The 19205-nt window shown below is 40.3% G+C and overlaps 3 protein-coding genes across 7 annotated transcripts; all 3 read left to right on the forward strand.

Moving 5' to 3' along the window:
• The first annotated feature begins 165 nt into the window (after window positions 1-165).
• kdm1b (lysine demethylase 1B) lies at window positions 166-7015 on the forward strand. 2 transcript variants are annotated; one of them, XM_029513880.1, is made up of 21 exons: window positions 166-360; window positions 625-767; window positions 959-1080; window positions 1165-1254; window positions 1403-1514; window positions 1608-1721; window positions 1796-1834; window positions 1973-2165; window positions 2301-2485; window positions 2625-2795; window positions 2922-2996; window positions 3092-3226; window positions 3353-3524; window positions 3779-3906; window positions 4222-4353; window positions 4439-4513; window positions 4614-4730; window positions 4818-4943; window positions 5097-5219; window positions 5532-5684; window positions 5817-7015. In XM_029513880.1, exons 1-21 carry the CDS (start codon window positions 345-347, stop codon window positions 5898-5900), a joined length of 2505 nt encoding a protein of 834 aa, XP_029369740.1. In that variant the 5' UTR covers window positions 166-344; the 3' UTR covers window positions 5901-7015. The 2 variants fall into 2 exon arrangements, with proteins under 2 accessions (XP_029369740.1, XP_029369741.1); XM_029513881.1 differs by having other exon boundaries at window positions 2925-2996.
• Window positions 7016-7830: 815 nt separating this feature from the next.
• LOC115051276 (nucleolar protein dao-5-like) lies at window positions 7831-11527 on the forward strand. Its single transcript, XM_029514623.1, has 11 exons — window positions 7831-8151; window positions 8697-8813; window positions 8914-9018; window positions 9379-9498; window positions 9618-9725; window positions 9828-9980; window positions 10070-10198; window positions 10293-10412; window positions 10507-10656; window positions 10769-10912; window positions 10991-11527. The coding sequence occupies exons 1-11, from the start codon at window positions 8100-8102 to the stop codon at window positions 11062-11064; spliced, it is 1272 nt and encodes a 423-aa protein (XP_029370483.1). The 5' UTR covers window positions 7831-8099; the 3' UTR covers window positions 11065-11527.
• A 554-nt stretch (window positions 11528-12081) lies between these two features.
• LOC115050816 (probable C-mannosyltransferase DPY19L4) lies at window positions 12082-18681 on the forward strand. 4 transcript variants are annotated; one of them, XM_029513895.1, is made up of 19 exons: window positions 12082-12439; window positions 12569-12718; window positions 12975-13099; window positions 13197-13287; window positions 13383-13504; window positions 13611-13756; window positions 13982-14105; window positions 14183-14317; window positions 14472-14603; window positions 14763-14861; window positions 14941-15014; window positions 15160-15318; window positions 15485-15628; window positions 15735-15855; window positions 16039-16095; window positions 16186-16268; window positions 16369-16501; window positions 16864-17022; window positions 17192-18681. In XM_029513895.1, exons 1-19 carry the CDS (start codon window positions 12349-12351, stop codon window positions 17354-17356), a joined length of 2310 nt encoding a protein of 769 aa, XP_029369755.1. In that variant the 5' UTR covers window positions 12082-12348; the 3' UTR covers window positions 17357-18681. The 4 variants fall into 4 exon arrangements, with proteins under 4 accessions (XP_029369755.1, XP_029369757.1, XP_029369756.1 ...); XM_029513897.1 differs by having other exon boundaries at window positions 15512-15628; XM_029513896.1 differs by having other exon boundaries at window positions 12978-13099.
• Window positions 18682-19205: the final 524 nt, after the last annotated feature.

The raw sequence follows: 19205 nt of genomic DNA on the forward strand, positions 1-19205 counted from the left end.
GAAAAGTGTAAATAAAGTGATTCCCGCATTTATTCCCGCATCTCCGCTTTAACTGCGAGTAACCGCGTTGCTATGGTTACCGCGTAGTACGGCGATCCGCGACGGTCAAACTTCATTCCCACACGAAACGCCCATTTCCTCTCAGAAACGGGAAGTGCGGTTTTTTTTCTGGTGACAACGGCGCATTGACACTCCCCTTCTTCCACAACAATAAAAGGGGAGACGGGTTGAGTTACGTGTATATATATATTTTTTTCTAAATAATCTAAACCCGTGTCAGAAACGTACTGAAGCTCGGATACAAGCCGTTTAGGCCCGCTGAAGTCGCGCCGCGGGCGGCCGCCATGCTGTCGGACGCAGGTGAGTCTGTTTACAGAGCTGCTACATGCTAAATGTGACAGGCTGGCTCCGTTTGGCTGCAAAGGGTCGACGAGGAGCAAATTTTCCGCCACCCCGTTCACGTTTACGCACAAACTCACATCCGTCATGTGGTTGCTTCGTTTCGTTGGAGTTGTCGTTACTGTTTGTGTCCACACTGGACGTGATTGGAACCAATGAAAGGCCTCATCTGACCTCAGCTGGGCTGTATTGTTGTGTTAAGGAAACGTTGTTGTTGTTGTTTAGACTATTCTGGGAATGCTTCTGGTGCTCGGCGAGCCAGGAAGAGGAGCTCCGGGGACTCACCGGGGGACGGACAGGCCCTGCGCTCCTCGGGAAGGCAGATCAACGTCCGGGTGAAGCGGACCAACAACCCCCCACCTGGACAGGTGGGACCGGCTCTCCTTCACACTTTGATTTGTTTACTGCTCTTCATATCTATTTCCCACGGTTCTACACATTGATTCCCCGCCCCCTCCAGTGGAGCCTGACTGATTTTCACCAAACTCATTTTAAATAACTATATATATATATATATATATATGAATTTAATTAGAAGGCTCTTGACACTTTCTTCCAGAGCAAAAGAAAAGCCACAGACACAGAGGAGGAAGATGATCAGTCTGAGAAGAAGTACCGAAAGTGTGAGAAGGCTGGATGTTCTGCCACATATCCTGTTTGTTTTGCAAGTGCATCTGACAGGTAGATTGTGAGCTGGTACAGCAGAAATGAGAGATTGACAGTCCGTACCGACTGACTGATCTTAATTCCTCTGTCTCTTCTCAGGTGTGCTAAAAATGGATACACATCCCGCTGGTATCATCTCTCATGCGGTGAACATTTTTGCAATGAATGCTTTGATCACTACTATAGAAGGTAATGTTGACACAGCCGCTGATCCCATGACCTCAATACAGCAGGGGACCACGCCTTTGGGATAATCTATGTGTCTATCATTCACTCTTTTTATTGGGATAGATTACCATTATAAAGGCACTTCTGCTTTCTTTTTTCTCCGTGACAGTCACAAAGATGGCTATGAGACCTTTGCATCATGGAAGAAAGTGTGGACTAGTAATGGGAAAAGTGAACCCAGTCTTAAAGCTTTCATGGCAGATCAACAGCTCCCATTCTGGGTATGAGCTTGTCTGGCTCCTGTTACACTGCTGACTGTGGTTTTTCCTCATGTCATGTATACAACAATGCTCATTGTCACACCTTCCTCTCAGGTTCAATGCACCAAGTCAGAATGTAGGAAGTGGCGGCAGCTAACCAAAGAGATCCAACTCACTGCTTCCCTCGCAGCAACCTATCGCTGCGGAATGAAGTTCAACAACATCAAGGTAAACAGGAAATTTAAGAACAAGCTATTCATTCAGTGATGTTTTGCTGCAATGGTAATCTTTTTTGTCTACAGAGTGAGGGCCCAGACCAGTGCTCCCAACCAGAGGACTTGGTAAGCTGATTATGTGTCAGCATCTGTTTTAGTATCCCAGCACTTATTCCACCATCAAATAGAATGCTTTAAGTGTGTCATTGAAAGATACTGCAAACATTGCATCCTCTTTAACCCCAAGCTGTTTTATTGCTACAGAGAGTGGCGGAGGTGACTGACAGCTGGTGGCATTCAATGCTGATTTTGCCACCTCTGTTCAAAGAGAGTCCAGCTAGCCCGTTCCTGGCTGCCTATTACCCCGACTGTGTGGGTATGAGTCCATCAGGCTCTTCCAGCAATGTGTCTCTGACTGAGCTGAGGGGAGATCACTGCAGAGCTGTTCAGCCACAAAGTAAGTCTGTGAGTGCAACACAAACTATATGGAGAAAGATTAAGTTGGACAAATGAAGCAGGGAGATTCTGGTCTCCCTTGTTGGAGCTACCTTACTCCATATGTTTTAAAGTGGCTTTGCATTACATCCTTCAGTTCCAGGCCTGTGTCCATACTTCCAGCCCTTCTACCAGCCCAATGAGTGTGGCAAGGCTCTGTGCGTGAGGCCAGATATGATGGAGCTGGATGAGCTTTATGAGTTTCCAGAATTTTCCCGTGATCCCACCATGTATTTGGCTTTGCGTAACCTTATTTTAGCCTCTTGGCACAAGAACTGCAAGGTATGCAGACGTAAGCCAAAAATTACTCTCAAACATTTTTTTTTTTTATCTTTGAACTAGGACTGAACATCCTTCTTGTGTTTTTCTACCTCTGTAAGATGGCAAGCAGTGAAATAACGATTCTCTTTTATTAATGTAGGAGATGCTGACTGCTCAGAAATGTGCGCTGCACATCATTGTCCGGGGGTTGGTGCGTGTACGCTGTGTGCAGGAGATGGACCGAGTGCTGAACTTCATGACCAGGAAAGGTTTGATCAACACAGGTGTGCTGGCAGTCAAGCAGCCTCTCCTCCCCGAAAGATACCACTTTGTGAGTGACCTCACCTTCACCAAAACACAATTGCACAATCTACTTTTTAACAAAACTTTTTTGTCAATCATTAATTTAGTTAAGGTTCATGCTCCGCCAAACATTTTATCTTTTTTTTTTTTTCAGAAGAACGTTATCGTCATCGGTGCTGGAGCTTCGGGGTTGGCTGCTGCACGGCAATTGCAAAACTTTGGCACTCAGGTTAAAATAATTGGAGCTTTCCTGTCCTTTTTATTTCACCACATTTTCAGGTCACAGAGCTGACGTTTACACTCTTCATTTCCATTGGTTTCCAGGTGGTGGTGCTTGAGGCGAGGGAGAGAATTGGTGGCCGAGTGTGGGATGATACTTCTCTGGGCGTCACCGTAGGTCGCGGGGCTCAAATTGTCAATGGCTGTGTGAACAACCCCATCGCCCTGATGTGTGAACAGGTATGAATTCATTCACGTGACTTTATTAGCAACATCACATTAAAGTATTAAACTGATGTAGCTCAAGCTCTAAGCATCTGAAATTTCTGTTTTGTTTTGTTTTTTTTTTCCATTCTCCTACTGCAGATGGGCGTCAAGATGCACAAGCTGGGGGAGCGCTGTGACCTCTTTCAGGAGGGAGGCCAGGTCACTGACCCGGCCATCGACAAACGCATGGATTTCCACTTTAATGCCATTTTGGATGTGGTGTCAGAATGGAGGAAGGACAAATCTCAGAGCCAGGACACGCCACTGGGAGGTGCTGAGCTGTTGTCACTAAACATGGCATCATTGTTTTTAATTAAAAGTGTTTGGTTCACTGCAGTTCAGTAAGGTCACTTTACAAATAGAACCACCAGCTTTCATTTTTTTGGGTTCACATTTGGTGCTTTTGACGAGAAAAATACATATCAATGTATCATATCATATCAATCTGTCATAAATGATACATTCTGAAAATTGGCTATTGTGAAATATGTTGAAATGTATTTTCTATTAATTTTATTTCTACAGAAAAAGTCCAGGAAGTGAAGAAGAACTTTCTGCAGGAGTCTGGGATCCAGTTTAGTGAGCTGGAAGAGAAAGTGCTTCAGTTTCATCTCAGCAACCTTGAGTATGCCTGTGGAAGCACGTTAGACCAGGTCTGGAAATCTCCAAACATAAAAGGGCTTCAAGATTTCTCTGCTGTGTCCAGGTCTGATGTGAATAATTCCTAGAGTGGTTGTCATCACATTTTTAATTGGACAGGAAGTCTGGGCTGGATTATTGTTAAGAACACTAAGTTTATGTCTCCCCATGTCGACTTACAAAGCATTCACCAAAGAGGTAGATAACAAAACTGCAAGCCTTTGTGGAGTTTCTGCAGTGGAAAATGACTTAGTGTTTGAGCTGTAGGGGAACGCTTTACAATAAATTAAACTATATTCAAGTACATTTACTATAACTTTGTTCAACAGGTATCAGCAAGATCCTGGGACCACAATGAGTTTTTTGCCCAGTTCTCAGGAGATCACACCCTACTCACCAAGGGCTACTCTGTTTTACTCCATAAACTAGCCGAGGGCCTCGATGTCCGCACCAAGTGTCCAGTTAGTTTTTCAGCTTTACTTTCCCCTTTTCCTTTATCGTTGATCCATCTCATAGGGGAAAATTAAATGTACCTTTCAATTTTAGGTTCAAGCCATTGACTACTCAGGGGATGTTGTCAAAGTTACCTCCTCCAATGGGTCCCAGTGGACAGCACAAAAGGTAAAAACATGATATTAAGTGGTTTTATCACGTGGGCTCTTCACAATGATACTAGGTGATCTCTGTGACCCTTTCATCTTTTATTTTAATATCATTTTAGATTCTTGTCACAGTGCCGTTGACTTTACTTCAGAAGAACTTGATTCAGTTCACCCCTCCACTTCCTGAAAGGAAATTGAAAGCAATCCACAGTCTGGGAGCTGGTATCATAGAAAAGGTAAAACCTGTGTAAGTGTCAGTTTGCCAATTTTGTATCTGCAAGTGCAGGTTCCTTTTTGAAGTTACTTGTCTTTTCGATCTGCAGATTGCTCTCCAGTTCCCGTACAGATTCTGGGACAGCAAAATCCAAGGAGCGGACTACTTTGGTCACATTCCTCCAAGTCCCGATAAGAGAGGCATGTTCAGTGTCTTTTATGACATGGATCCCCAGGTTTGTTTCCCTCATTTCCCTCAAAATACACAAACATCATCTTGCTGCTCAGTTAAATACTGTCCTCACTGAAGTAAGAGACATTTCTGGCACAGAAAATAATTGTCTGTCTGATATTGTCCTCCGTGCTATTTTGTCTTTATGTGTTTGTAGGGAAAGCAAGCGGTCCTCATGTCAGTTATCACTGGTGATGCTGTGCCTTCTGTTGGTGACATGGAGGACAAGGAAGTAGTCGAGGAATGCATGAAGGTTCTGCGTGAACTTTTCAAGGAACAGGTAATATTGTCAAGTTCTGCCAGGACCAATCACACTTTCACTGAAATTACTGAGTTGATGCTGTTGAAAAATAAACAGATAGGCATTGAATATATAGATCTTTAAATATTTTTTAGTTAGTAATCTCACAAACTTTTAATGTAAATAAATTTAAGAAGATCTTAACTGGATTGATGTTAGTCATGATTAGCCCTGTGCCATCAGGGGTGATACTGTGGCGACTTTTGTAGAGATCATTGTTTTTGATTCTCACTTTAAAAGTGTGTTCGTATTTACACCCCCCCCCCCCTCCTGTCCGGTCACCATTGGCAGGAGGTCCCAGAGCCGCTGCATTTCTTTGTCACACATTGGCGCAAAGACATATGGTCCCAGATGTCCTACAGTTTTGTGAAGACAGGGGGCAGTGGAGAGGCCTACGACATCCTTGCTGAGGATGTGCAGGGGAAAGTCTTCTTTGCTGGCGAGGTAACACCGCTGTTCTCTTTTTTTGCCCTCATTTTGTATTTTGTAACAAAATAGTTAAAGCTGCAGTTTCCACAGGTCAATTAAACCTTCTCCACCTTCACCTGCTTTGTTATGACTGTTGTTTGTTTTTAGGCCACCAACAGACATTTCCCACAGACTGTGACAGGAGCCTACCTCAGTGGGGTCAGAGAGGCCAGCAAAATGGCTGCTATGTAAACTGTTAGCCCTAGAGAACTCAAACACACCAGCATGGACCCACAGGTTGCCCTGAGCGATGGACCGTAAATCAACTTGTACTATGTTGCTGTAGTTGCTCCGCTTGAAATGACGTTTCACCAAACTGTGATGTATCTCATCAGCAAGATGCCGTTAGTCACTCTCCAAAAGTGGGGTGAGGTGGAGCTTTCCAAGGCCTGGCTCTACATATTTAATACAAGGGAGGTTTTATTTATATCAAAAATCTAATTGGCAATAAGATGCAACAAATCTCAATGGGAAGGAATAACTAATGGATAATGCCTATGCAGCTCTGCCCTCTCTGTGTGATGGACAGCAGGATAATGTTTTATTGAGTTTGTTCGTAGTTTAATGATTGGTATACTTAGCACTTCTGCGATGAAGTGGTGTGGCGATAGGTGACATGAAACATTGGTAAACTCTGTTGTCTAATCATGAATGAAAAGGAATAATTTCACCTCCAGGGATCAAGTTTGAAGAGATTATATAATAATTGAGAGTTTAACGATGTTTTATTCAATTGTATTGAATTTGAATTACATTACATGTGACTGTGTTGGTACAAATGGTTAAGTGAAAAGAGGAAAGATATAGATGTGTACTGTTAGTCCTTCTGCAATAGCACTTTTGATTTACAACTATCTGATTTAAAATAGTAAAAAAATGAAGAAAAAAATTGATAGCGTATGTGTCCATCTGAGTTTGATCAGAAATATTACCCCCTTACTTTCTCAGGGATTTGATCAGGATAACACCATCTATCAGAAAATCACTGAAGAAATTACTGTCACTGAATTGTGAAGATCATACAGAACCAACCAAAGGAGTAAAAAAAAAAGAAAAAAAAGAAAATACAACATGTCTGCATTACAACCTGAACAGTTTTGTTCCTGAGTTTAGGGGTCGAATAACAGCACAACAATGTCGTCATTTTCTTTATTAATGTTGACTAATGATGCTTTACATGTAGAATCGTATCTCTGTGCAAATCAGCACAAAGATGGTCATGTCCCGTCTGTCTAATATTACAGTGCTTGAGTATTTATCTTGTATATGTGTAATAAACTGAGCTATGAACTGCCACTATCAGCTGATCAATTTTCCGTGTGGGTGTTTGGCGTCTTGTCATCCTTTAAATACATTTCCTTCAATAGTTTTGAATGTTTGATTTACTTGTATTTGAACTTCCATTTATTATTTATTCTTCTACTCCACTACTATTCCAAATTTAATATTATCCTTCTTACTCACAGCTGCCGTTCCTACTAGTATTCATGGTAGAGATTAAGAATTTATAAGATATGATTTACTGCAATACATTTAACAACCCAGCAGTGTGAAGAAGTAGCTGAAAATTGCATGTTGGCATTGATCAGTTGGATATTTTTGGCACCAGGCCAAAGGGCAGTGTTCAGTTTAAAAATGTCATATAAATGACAGGAATCTCCAATTCGAGGTAGGTCATGTGACACTAATGTGAGCTGTACAATCATTTGTTACTATAATTAAAACTTTTGTGTTGAACTAACTTCTGGTAAGTCTCGAATAACGTGGATTTAAGTTGTTTTAATACACACATTTTCTTGTAAAATGTTGGAAATGCTGGTTTTTAGTGGCATTAATATTCTTAAGTTTTTTTTTTTTTTTTACATAAATGTAAAAGTTATGTTTACAAGGTGTATAGTTGTTATTGTTTTAAGGTTAAAGGCCTTCACGCTTTTTAAAAAACAAAAAAGGGAAGCTAACAAACCAACGAAACACACTCACAAACAAAACAACAACAAAACCCGGTTTATTGTTAATTTCAGCTTTTTCGCCTCCAGTTTTGTTGCTGGGCGAGTTCGACGACCAGTAAACCAATGACGTCGTCTGACGTCATCAACACTCGCCCCAGCGCCCTCCTCCGAAATCTAAGAAAACAAACCAGATGTGAACGGGAGGGGGGGGCACATTACATCCGTAACAGGAGAGACTGTTTAATTTTTTTTTAACTTGCTCATTGATACTGTGTGTCAGCAGCTGTGGGGCTTGGGAACGACAAACAGCAAAGAACAAAGCTCCAAGTTTTGCGTTTAGCGAACATTTTCTTTCCCCCCACAAAAAGAAGAAGCTAACACCCGCTGAACAACTTGGCGCGTTTTGGATGAAGAGCTTGGTTCAGTCACACTGAGAATCAAAATGAGCTCCAGCACAGCCGACCTGCCTCCCAGTGTGGTACACCACTGTCCAGGTAGTTACTTCAGCAGTCTTATTGTTCTGGTTTCAGCCGAACAGCCAGACGTTTTCGGTCCACTGCGTTGTAGCTAAAAGCTAAGCTGATGGAGCGTCAGCTTCACGGCTGCTAGCTGTTATTTGAAACAGTGATGAGCAGGAAGCGCCTGTTAGCGCTGCAGCAGGGGAGGTTTAACTTCTGGACACATTTCAGAGCAACACAAGAGCTGTATGATAGTTCCAGGATAAGTATCTTAATCTGTTTTCTCTCTCTCCTCTCTAAACTTTAAGGTGGGACAGTCTTTCACACATAGTCCAAAAACATCACACAACTATGACAGCTTGACAGCTTTAAGTTGTAATAATTTGAAAATTCTAAAATTGCCATTTTTTTAATAGACCTGAAATAAACTCTCCAGGTTGACTCCTAAAACTGATTACTGTTAGTACTTGATCAAAGCTTGTTGATCCATTATAAGTGATAGATTTTTATCAACCATGACTGCAATTAGACATTTGAAAGCAAAAGGTGCTAAAAGTTCATGTTTATATCTCCTGCTGTAGCTTCTGATGACTCCTCAGATGACGAGCCACTGATAAAGATGAAAACAACCTTGGCTGAGAAATCAAATAAAAACGAAAAAGCATCATCCAGATCTAATGGCACAAATAAGAAAGCAGGTAATGACATCATGAAATGTCATTTTTTGTTGCAACGGTTATCAGTTTGTCTGTGTTTGGAATAAATGAATAAAATCTGTACTTTATGCACTTTTTTCAGATGACAGCTCTGATAATGAGCCTCTGAGTAAAATCGCTAAAATGTCGTCCAAAGATGCCAAGAAGTCATTCTCATCGCATCCAAAAAAAGCTGTTGATACCAAGGGTGAGATCATTTTCCAAGCATCAACAGTTGATGCTTCTTCTTTTATTCTCCAAACACATCTTTGAGGATTTTGGCCAAAGGCTGCAATTTTAACATGATCTGTTCACAGCACTCTAAAATGTCTCTGACCTATCCCCTGCAGTTTAGCCTTTTTTCAATTTATTCAGTTAGCTTCTTGGAGGAGCCCATAATTGTTGACTTATCGTGCTAACTTATCAGCCTCGAAGTTCTCATCAGCTGATGTTTATCTGTTAACATTTTCACTGCAACACTTGACAGTTTATTTTCATCTTGACATGTTTTGTAATTTGTGAAAGCAAATGTTCATTTAATGTGTTATGTTTATTTCTACTGTTCAAGCTTCCGATGACTCTTCAGACGACGAGCCACTGATAAAGATGAAGGAAGCCTTTGCTGAAAAACCAGAGAAAAAAGAAAAGATATCATCCACGTCAAATGGAGCGAAAAACAAAGACACAGGTAGTTAACTGTCATTGCAAGTAATCAGCTACTTAATGTTTTTTTTTTTTTTTTAGATTCCTCTAGAATGGATGGCTATAAATGTGTTCCTATATGTAAGCATATATATTTAATTACAGGTGATAGCTCTGAGACTGAACCGCTGATCAAGATCGCAAAGAAGTCCTCCAGAGTGGCAAAGTCTTTCTCGGAACCTCCAAAAAAATCTGTTGATAGAAATAAAAAAGGTAAGAGACTTTTTTCTCTGTGAACATGCAGTATCAACAGACAACAAATAGTGGCTGTTCTCTGTAGCAGATGTTGGCATTTGATTTTATATCATTACACAGATTCACCAGTTGATGACAATAGTTTGGATGATGAGCCTTTGAGTGATATTGCCAAGAAACTTAAATCCAGACGTCAGAGAAAGGTGTCTACTTTGCCATCTAGAAATACAACCCCAGTTATTAAATCCAAAAGAAGCGCAGCAAGGAAAATGGGTGGGTGTGGAATATGAAAATCTGAACAATCAAAGCAGCTTTCTCAGTACATCTTTAGGAAAACAATAAGTATGTTCTGTTTGTTCTAGTTAAATATGCAGAGTCTTCCAGTGACAGCTCAGATGATGAATCACTGGCAGCAATCAGGAAGAAGAGGACAAAGGCTACTGAAGAACCAAAGAAAGTAGAAACAGACCATAAAGACAAATCTCTAAACGGTAGGCTGGACCTTCATTTCATTTACCAAAAGGAATCAATTATATTTGATGTAATTACAAATAAATGAACTCTTAGATTTTATGAAATCCTCAGAGGGCAGCTCAGATGATAATGAGCCCTTGGTGAACCTCATCAAGAATAAGAAGAAACCAGTGAAGAAAAACACAAAGAGGACAACTACACCAAAATGCAGCAACTTGAAAAAGAGAGAAGGTACTACAGCAGTAACCATAACATCAACAAAGCATTACATGGTTGTTGCTAACACATCAGAAACATTGTAAAGTCCTCCTTTGTTATTTGACAGGTCTGTCTGATGAAAGCTCGGACGATGAACCCTTGATTAACATTGTGAAAAAGAAGAACACAAACAAGCAAACAAAAACCAATACCAAGGCTGGTGCTCCGAAAAGGAGAAACACGACACCCAAAAAGCCAAGGAAGAGGCTTACGTCAGGTAAAAATTATTATTGTGCAGATCGTAACGCTGACTGTGGAGGACTACCGCACAGGAAGATTTTTTTTTATACATTTGCATTGCATCTCAATGTCTTATTAATATTTTTCAGATTTATCCAGCAATAATTCCGATGATGAACCCTTAATCGAGGCAGGTAAACATCCACAAGTGACCAAAATCCTGAGAATAATACTAGAGAGGTGTGATGGAGAAGAAGCTGGGCCAACACAAAGTCTGAACAAAAGCAGAACAGGTATTGATCCTATAACCGATTACTGATGCCTTAGTAAATCCTTAACATTAAAATGAACACTCTTCTTTTTCTCTAAAGCCGAACCACTGGTTGCTGCAGAGCCCACAAAGAAGAAATGGGAGGGCCATGAGGACACATCAGAAGACGAATAAGCATAACACTTATAAACTTGTATTGTTACTCTTTATTGTACGTTTTTCAGCTTCTGGACCTGGAAGTTACAATCACTTAGTGGTCCCTAGTTTAAGGAACTTTCCACACAATCCTAAATCCCACAGAAAGAGACAACACCTAAAAATCACATTAAGTGTTTAATGTAAGGGTACTGTGTGTTTTATATACCGATGTGTTAATTTAAGGTGTTTAACAGTATTTTTACTCCTGTTTTTATGTTTGGGATCAAGTTTTGCAGGTCCCTAAAAGATTTTATGCAAAGTCTTGTATGTTGTTTTACTATTTATGCCTGATTAATAGCATTATATTTTCTTTGGTTTTATTTTTTTTAAACAATAACATTAATGGATATAAGTTACATCTTTGCTTTCATATGAAATGTGCACTCAGCATGCAGCAGTAAAAAGCTATTGTGTTGGATTAAACTGCTTTGACTTTGAAAATTCATGTTCATATGAGTCAGTCTCTATTTTATGTGAGTGTTCACACACCCACATTTACTTGTTTATTTGCGTAATGAAATTCCTTTGGGATTATGTCGCAGACAAGCCAGTTCAATGGCATTTACAGTTATCAGTCAGTCTCAGCAGGCTGCAGTGATGCCTGATACATACCGCAGGGTGTTATATAAAAAACATTCCATATTTTTATTTAAGTCATTCTGAGTAGAAGAAGTTTGATCTATGGTGTACATCCATCCAGCTGTTAACCCAAGAGAATCCGGTTAGATAGACACTTTTTAGTTATCTGTTGCCTAATTTGTCAGAGAATCTGACTTGTGAAATAACAAATTTCATTAATCATTTGATATGCAATTTAAACTTTAAAAAGCAATGAATTAGTTACACCAGATAAATGAAAACATAATCCATAAGATAGTGAAGGCACAAGCAGAAGAGATTGTCAGAAAAAAAGGTGATAAACTGAACTTTATTGTGAAGTTCGCGCTTCACTCTTCTTCGCTGCTTTAAAAAGGGACTTCCGGCGTGTTTCCGTTTCTGCGCGGCAGCAGAGCCAACTTCAGTCCTCCAGCACATCCGACATCACTTTAAACTGCACAACACAGCTGCTTAGTTTGCAACTCCTGGCCTGAGAAAAGAGTTAATCTGGAAAAAGGGAAGCTGTCGGCGGACCTGTCACCTGCTGGGGGAGACGTAAAGCCAAAAACCGGCTGGTGTTCTGGTGGGTTAGCTAACTGCTCGTTAGCTAGCATGCTGCTGTGTGAACTCACAACACTCATGTTGGGTTAGTTTGATCTCGTCATGACCGAGTTACGATGTCGGAAAACAGAGACTTTGGAAGGAGGAAAAGAAGACGAAGGGCGGGAAACTGAGCCAGAGCTGCAGACTGCGCGTAAGTTGGGCAGATTTTGCTTTCTTAGTTTGCACTCCAGGTAGCTCCACATAAAGAAAAGCCCCATTGATTTAAGTTTGGCAGAGAAATGCTGTCACGCTCATGTTGTTTGTTGTGACACCTGTGCAGATGTGCATGAGGAGGTAAAAGTGTCCAGAGGTCAAGGTGATGAGTTACAGCAGAAAGATGAAGATGGAAGTGAAGTTAAAGATGATGATGATGGCCATAAACAGAAGGAATCAAATAAACCCAGAACATCTGTAAAAACACCTTCTACCTGTGAGTTTATTTCCTCTGTACTCACATGTCAGTCGACTTTAATTATTGGCAAATATCTAAAATAAACACAATTCCAAGATGAAAAGTTGAAGTGACATAAGTGACGGAGGCAAGTTAAATCTGAAGACGAGGGTTTCCGTGTACTTCTCTATTCTATGCCAGTTTTCAAGATATTTGTCACAGAAGACTTTCTAAGACAAATAGAAGATAGATGTTTGGATATGTGATGTTTACTCTTTGTGTTTCTGCCCCACAGCAGCTTTTCTGCAGCGCCTGGTGAGGGTGTTCTTTGGCTGTTTGGCAGCAGTTGCCTGTGGCATGCTTTATGCTGTTTATCTCTCTACGTATCATGACAGGAAGTATTGGTTTTCAATTAGACAGGTGGGAGCATTTTTGTTTTTAATGAGAAAGCCTCCCTGATATTTAAACTTCACTGCCTCATTTCTGCAACTCTTGAATTCACTGTAATGTTTCTCAGGACCTGGAACGTGAAGTCACCTTCCAGGAAGGCAGTGGGCTCTATTATTACTACTATAAGCAGATGCTGACGGCACCATCCTTTGAAAGAGGTGAATGTTACAGATGCTAATGTTGATTAAAGTGACTTTCTGTCGTGCTCCTCTCCTCTAATCAACACTGTTCTTGTGTATTTCGCATTTTGCAGGGTTTTATGAGCTAATGACAGATAACAAGACAGTTTCAGGTCAGACCATCAATGCAGTGCAGCGTCTGTATCTGTATCCTGAGCTAATCACAAGCTTCATATACAAAGTTACTGGGAGCCAGGTCTGTTGTACTTTTCCATCAAAACCAGTTGGTGTTCTAAGTATTATGTGTTTACCCTTGAATGCTCTGTATTAATAAAGGCTGATGTTTGTCTCTGCACATTCAGGATTTTGTGGAGCCGATCTACTTCTACATTGGAGCGGTTTTCGGCCTCCAGGCAGTCTACGTCACTGCTCTGTTTGTGTGTAGCTGGGTGATGAGTGGCACTTGGGTGGCTGGCTTGTTGGCTGTGGCATGGTATGTGATCAACAGGTGAGATGATGTTGGGTTTTTTTTTTTGTTGGCAATGTGTTTAGTGTGAGGTGCCTCTGTGTGCCTCAGGTCTCTTCATTCCCATCAAAGTGAATCAGCAAGGTCAAGTTACAGAGTTAAAAAAAAATGGGTCACTGCTCAGGGGTAAAACACAATAGCACCTTCCTGTTGATTTCTTTTCTATCTACTTTACTGTGACCTTGTAACTCTTTGGTTCTCACGCAGACCAGACACAACTCAAGTGGACCATGCTATACCTCTTCGGGAGAACTGGGCTCTGCCATACTTTTCTTGTCAGGTGGCAGCGTTGACTGGATTCCTGAGTAACAATATCAGCTCTGCTACAGAGGTGAGCCTCTCAAGATGTGTAATACTGAGTTAGTAGACAAAATAAGCAATGTCTGACTGCCACACGTTTTTCTCTAGATGTTTTGCTATATTACCATGAGCGCCACAACCTTCACCTTTCTTCTGGTGTGGGAACACAGCCACTATGTGCTCTTCATCCAGTGTTTCAGTCTTTTCCTGCTCGACTCGTTTAACTTGGTGCCATCACGAAAGGTGAATCAATTCTGATGAAATAAAGAATCACAGATCGTGTTTTGGAAGTGATGCATTTTCTCAGAATGTAATTGGTAAAATATCTATTTATGCCCTATCCTTATTCTTTCTCTTTTGTAATTTGATTCATCATCCTTCCATCGCTGATATGCAGATGGCTGACATCTACAAAATGTACCTCAGCTCCTTGTTCCTGGCCTACCTGTTCCAGTTTCAGAACATTACCCTGCTCAGCTCACCGCTGCTTAGCCTCCTGATTGGCTCAGTGCTTGCGAGGTATTTCCAGGTAGAGTTAGCTGTTTTCTCACATCAAAGCCCAGTTAAATCTTATGTTATGCAGATTTATTGAAACTCTCATCCTCACAAATCTCACACAGGAATCTGAGTTTTGTTTTTTTTTTTAAACATATGCAATTATATATTGTTTCTTGTGTTTCTATTCCAGAAAAAAATGAAGATGGGTCCTTTAGCCAGAGTAATGAAGCTTTTTCTAAATTTCCATGTCGGTTTTACCGTAGGGATCACCTTTAGCTGTTTGGTCAAGGTAAAGAAAAAGAGAAATTAGGACAATTTGATGGCAGCTTGTAACTTATTGGATAATAACTGATGTTTTCCATTTACAGAAACTTCTTCCTGGCAGTGAAAGTGACTTCATATTGAAGCTCCTTGAAGTAAAATTTGGGCTAAACACAACAACGTGAGTTGCAGCGTTTCAAGAAAGATTTTTATGATGCAGACATGAATAAACTGTTCAGTTGTGTATTATCTTTTGTGGTTTTGAACAGCATCCATAATATCAGTATAATGTAATCTAATAGCAATCTTTTCCAAACTTTTGTCAGTGACTTTGTCACTAACTTCCTCCTGTGCCAAGAGAGTTTCCAGAGAGCCAGGCCAGACCTCTTCCTGCGACTGACTCAGGCTTCAGTCCTTCCCTTTTACTTCCTAGTGCTCTCTGTCTGCGTGTTGTCTGCCCTGCAGATCATTTACAAAAGAATGAGGTCAGAGGGCTGTGCCGCTCACACTGCAATGATAAAATAATACTTAACAAATAACATGACATATTCATTATGGTTATGTCTAAAATAATTTTCAGTCTCTTTACTATTATAATAATTTCAGTGTATCTTAGTTTTTTGACCTGTATAGTTGTGACTTTGCCTGCAGGTTTGACCTCATGATGATTATCGGGAGTCAACCAATGAAAACCAAGTTTCGACCTGAAGATGGACAAATTGGAGCACAACCTGAGGTCATCTATCATGTCTTTCACACATTGTTTTTGGGAGTCCTGACTTTACTGTTTGATGGGTAAGTTTGTTTTAGACTTTGGATTTCTTGTTTCTGTAGCAAATTAAGTGTTAATTTCCCTGTTTTAGGTTAATTCAGCTGTTGATCGTGTTCTTTCTCCGTGCAGGATAAAGTATTTATGGACGCCGTACGTCTGCATGTTTACAGCATTTGGTGTGTGTTCTCCAGAGCTCTGGATGACTGTGTTTAAGTGGTTCAAACTGAAGTCCATTCACCCTGTAGTGCTGGTCAGTGGCTTCATTTCTGAAAGCAAACAGTGTGACCTTTTAGCTGTAAAACTGCAAACAAAAGTCCAATCATTTGTGGATGATCATTTTCTATATTTTAAATTGAATTAACACTTAACTTGCTTGATTTTATGACTACAAGGAATCCTTTGTATTACAGTAACATACATTTTCAATCTACAGTCTCTGATCCTGAGCACAGCAGTTCCCACCATCATTGGTTTCAGTTTATGGCGAGAGGTGAGCTCTTGATTAGGTTATTTTGCTTCTTTTACTGCTCAGACACAGAGCAGGTTGAATTATTTCATGTCCTGCCCTCCTGTTTTTCAGTACTGCCCTCGTGTCCTAGCAGAGCTGTCAGATCTTCAGGAGTTTTATGACCCAGACACGGTGGAGCTGATCAGCTGGATCAGGTGAGACGTCAGATTCCTTTGTGCTACTTTCACTACGTGTAATTTCAAACACACCTGTTAAATCTTTTCTGTGGCACCAAATTTTCTTCTCTATTTCCAGGTCACAGGCCCCAGTGGCAGCTGTGTTTGCAGGAAGCCCTCAGCTGTTGGGAGCTGTGAAGTTGTGTTCAGGTTCAGCTGTTACCAGTTTACCTCTTTACTCAGACATCAAGCTGCTGAGGAGAAGCGAAGATGTGAGTGACATACAGCTTGTGGAAACTGTAGATGAGATTATTTTTGCCTCCTGTCATTATTACGCTGGAGTTTTGTACACAGAGATGAGGACTCCACATTATGGAAATGCTGTTTGACTGTTTTTTAGTGTAAAAGCTCAGGGGTTGCTTTATAGCGAATGGACAAAAACAGAGACCTTTGGAAACGATGATGTAGATATAATTGGGTCTCATCTTGAGGTGAAAGCAACACGAATGAAAGGACCGGATTGTTACTGAACTTGTTGTGCTTGCAATTGAATTCTCTATTCTTCAATTCATTTTCTTCTTGATCTGTTAATGATCAAATATAACACCCATATCTTTTTTTTCTCCCCTCGTAGACTTATCAGGTGTATGCTATGCGATCTGCTGAGGACATCTATAAGATTCTGATGTCTCAAAAGACAAACTATGTGATCATCGAGGAGTCCATTTGTACTGAGCTTGGTCCTAACAGGGGCTGCAGAATCAAAGACCTGCTCGACATCTCAAACGGACATGTGAGACCATTTGTTCTTGTAACACAACCTGTCGTCCTGAAGTCTTTGACAGAAACTAACGGCATAGAGCAGTTTCACATCAACTACACGCTTAAAATACAGTAAATAAGAGTTGAAATTACTTTAACCTCTTTCTCATTAATGTTTCATATCCTCTTATCCAATTCAGGTGATTCACGATAAAGGAGAGATCTACTCCTTCTCCAAGCATGGAAGATTCTGCCACGAGATAAAGATGAACTACTCTCCCTACACAAACTACTTCACCAGAGTTTTCTGGAACCGCTCGTATCACGTCTACAAAGTGAACTCTGTCATTTCTTTTCAGTACTGACAGCAGCTCCTCCTTGCCTGCTGAGACTAACTGAGCCCTTCCCCCTGTTATCCTCTCCAGTGTTTCACATCATGCCCACATTGTTAACCTGGAGGACTGTAATGTGTTTCTGCTGCTCTGCAGTGTTTATTTGTGAGTGTGTGTGTTGGCACGAATGCTGAAGCAGCATATTTGAACCAACAGGGATCGACTGAGCACATTGTTGAGCTCATCATCAATGGACCTTGTTGAAGTCGGAATATGCCATATTAACTACTGTACTTTTTTTTTTTTTTAAATAAGCCATGTGCTACACAGCGGCAGATGAAGGTGGAAGTTCATCTGTGACGGTCATATATTCACTTTGTACAGAAGCCAAGAGCAGCTGTGGTTACTGGTTTAAGGTCTTAATCTTGTGATCACAACTTCTGTTTTGAGGTTACAAATTTTGTCTACATGCATATTTTCATGTCAGTCTGATAGTGATCTGATTAAACTGTTGCCTTAAAATAACAAATGCAGGTTTTTAAAAGCTTGTCTTAATGTCTCATGACCTTCAGGTTACTATGGAAGGAAGGAAACTACAGCAAAAAAGTAAGATAATAAGTAGCTCTACGTGTATCTACGGTAGTTATGACCACTGTCAGATTTTTCCTGCTTAAATAAAACTAGTTTGATGTCATCATAATCAGTGATAAGAACACAAGATGTTGAAGTAACACAATTAATTATTATGTTAAAGCTAATGTGGTGATTAAGAACTCAACAAATTACTTGCAATCACAGCTGCTTTTTGTCACTTTCTGCCTGTTTCTTCATGAAAAATACTCATGCAGTCCATGTGTCTGCGCTTTGTCCTTAAGACTGCCGCTTCTCGTGTGCTTAGCTTTGTGATTGTGCGACGTGTTCTGCAAAAGGGAAGTGGGCAAGTAAGATAGCTGTGTTTTTGATGTAATTTCATAGGGTGCCTGGCATGATGGGAGGGATTTTATTTTCAATCACTGATGTGACAATAGCAACAATATCTGAACTTTTACACTGAAGCTGGTTCTGAAGCTGCACATATTTATTGCTCTGTCATTGTCTTTGTCTGGATGCCTTACGTTTAGAGACAGGAACCGTGTCTGGGTCTGCAGACTGTTCTCATCTTTTTCTTGATCACACCTTCAGATTTGTCTGGGCCTAATCTGATATGATTTAGCTTGTCCTGGTTGTTACCTGAAGTATTCAGTGTTACAGTCCTCCTGGTGCTATAAAATGCAAGTCTCACCAATATCTGTTCTTATCTAAAAAGCCACGTAGTGAATATTAGGTTTTATTGAATCACTGATGGGAAATAAAACCATAAGTTGATTAATACAATGCGTGTTTCTTTGATGTTATTTTATTTACATGAGAAATTTGTTGCTGTAATATTTCCATTAATTTTTTTTTTTTTTTTTCATTTACTCACCAACATTTTGCTGGTTGTCTTTTCAATCTTTCTGTTACAAAATGTTGAAAGCTCGGTTTATCTCTTCAGTGTCTTAATGTGTCTCTTCATCAACAGGCTGGATTATACGGATTGCATTTAAGATCTTAATGTGGGAAAAGTGAAGAGTTTTGTTTTCTCAGTTTGTGTGGTAAATCATGTAAACTTTAATCAATTTCAGGTTACTAATATAGCTTCCCTTAACTCTCCCCTATACAAACCCCAAATGTTCAATTTAAAGTTGAAATCGCTTGCACAAAAATCTCGTCCCTGCTTTTTTAAAATTACACGACCAGCGTTAATTATCCTTTCTTCCTTTTACATTTTAACGTTTCATTTTTGATCGTAAAGCACTGACTAGCCTTTCTTAAATTATTATTTCATCCCCGGATAAAAGCC

Source organism: Echeneis naucrates, chromosome 11, assembly GCF_900963305.1.
Source record: "Echeneis naucrates chromosome 11, fEcheNa1.1, whole genome shotgun sequence".
Lineage (NCBI taxonomy): Eukaryota > Metazoa > Chordata > Actinopteri > Carangiformes > Echeneidae > Echeneis > Echeneis naucrates.

What these genes read in the sequence shown, in the direction of transcription:
- kdm1b (XM_029513880.1), top strand. An exon ending in ATCAACAGCTCCCATTCTGG is followed by an intron (nt 1,515 to 1,607) that starts GTATGAGCTTGT and finishes CCTTCCTCTCAG; the next exon opens with GTTCAATGCACCAAGTCAGA. An exon ending in GTGGAAGCACGTTAGACCAG is followed by an intron (nt 3,907 to 4,221) that starts GTCTGGAAATCT and finishes TTTGTTCAACAG; the next exon opens with GTATCAGCAAGATCCTGGGA.
- LOC115051276 (XM_029514623.1), top strand. Translation starts at nt 8,100, where the DNA reads ATGAGCTCCAGCACAGCCGACCTGCCTCCCAGTGTGGTACACCACTGT. An exon ending in TGTGGTACACCACTGTCCAG is followed by an intron (nt 8,152 to 8,696) that starts GTAGTTACTTCA and finishes CTCCTGCTGTAG; the next exon opens with CTTCTGATGACTCCTCAGAT. An exon ending in CAACTTGAAAAAGAGAGAAG is followed by an intron (nt 10,413 to 10,506) that starts GTACTACAGCAG and finishes GTTATTTGACAG; the next exon opens with GTCTGTCTGATGAAAGCTCG.
- LOC115050816 (XM_029513895.1), top strand. Translation starts at nt 12,349, where the DNA reads ATGACCGAGTTACGATGTCGGAAAACAGAGACTTTGGAAGGAGGAAAA. An exon ending in CTGACTTTACTGTTTGATGG is followed by an intron (nt 15,629 to 15,734) that starts GTAAGTTTGTTT and finishes TTCTCCGTGCAG; the next exon opens with GATAAAGTATTTATGGACGC. An exon ending in CCATTCACCCTGTAGTGCTG is followed by an intron (nt 15,856 to 16,038) that starts GTCAGTGGCTTC and finishes TTCAATCTACAG; the next exon opens with TCTCTGATCCTGAGCACAGC.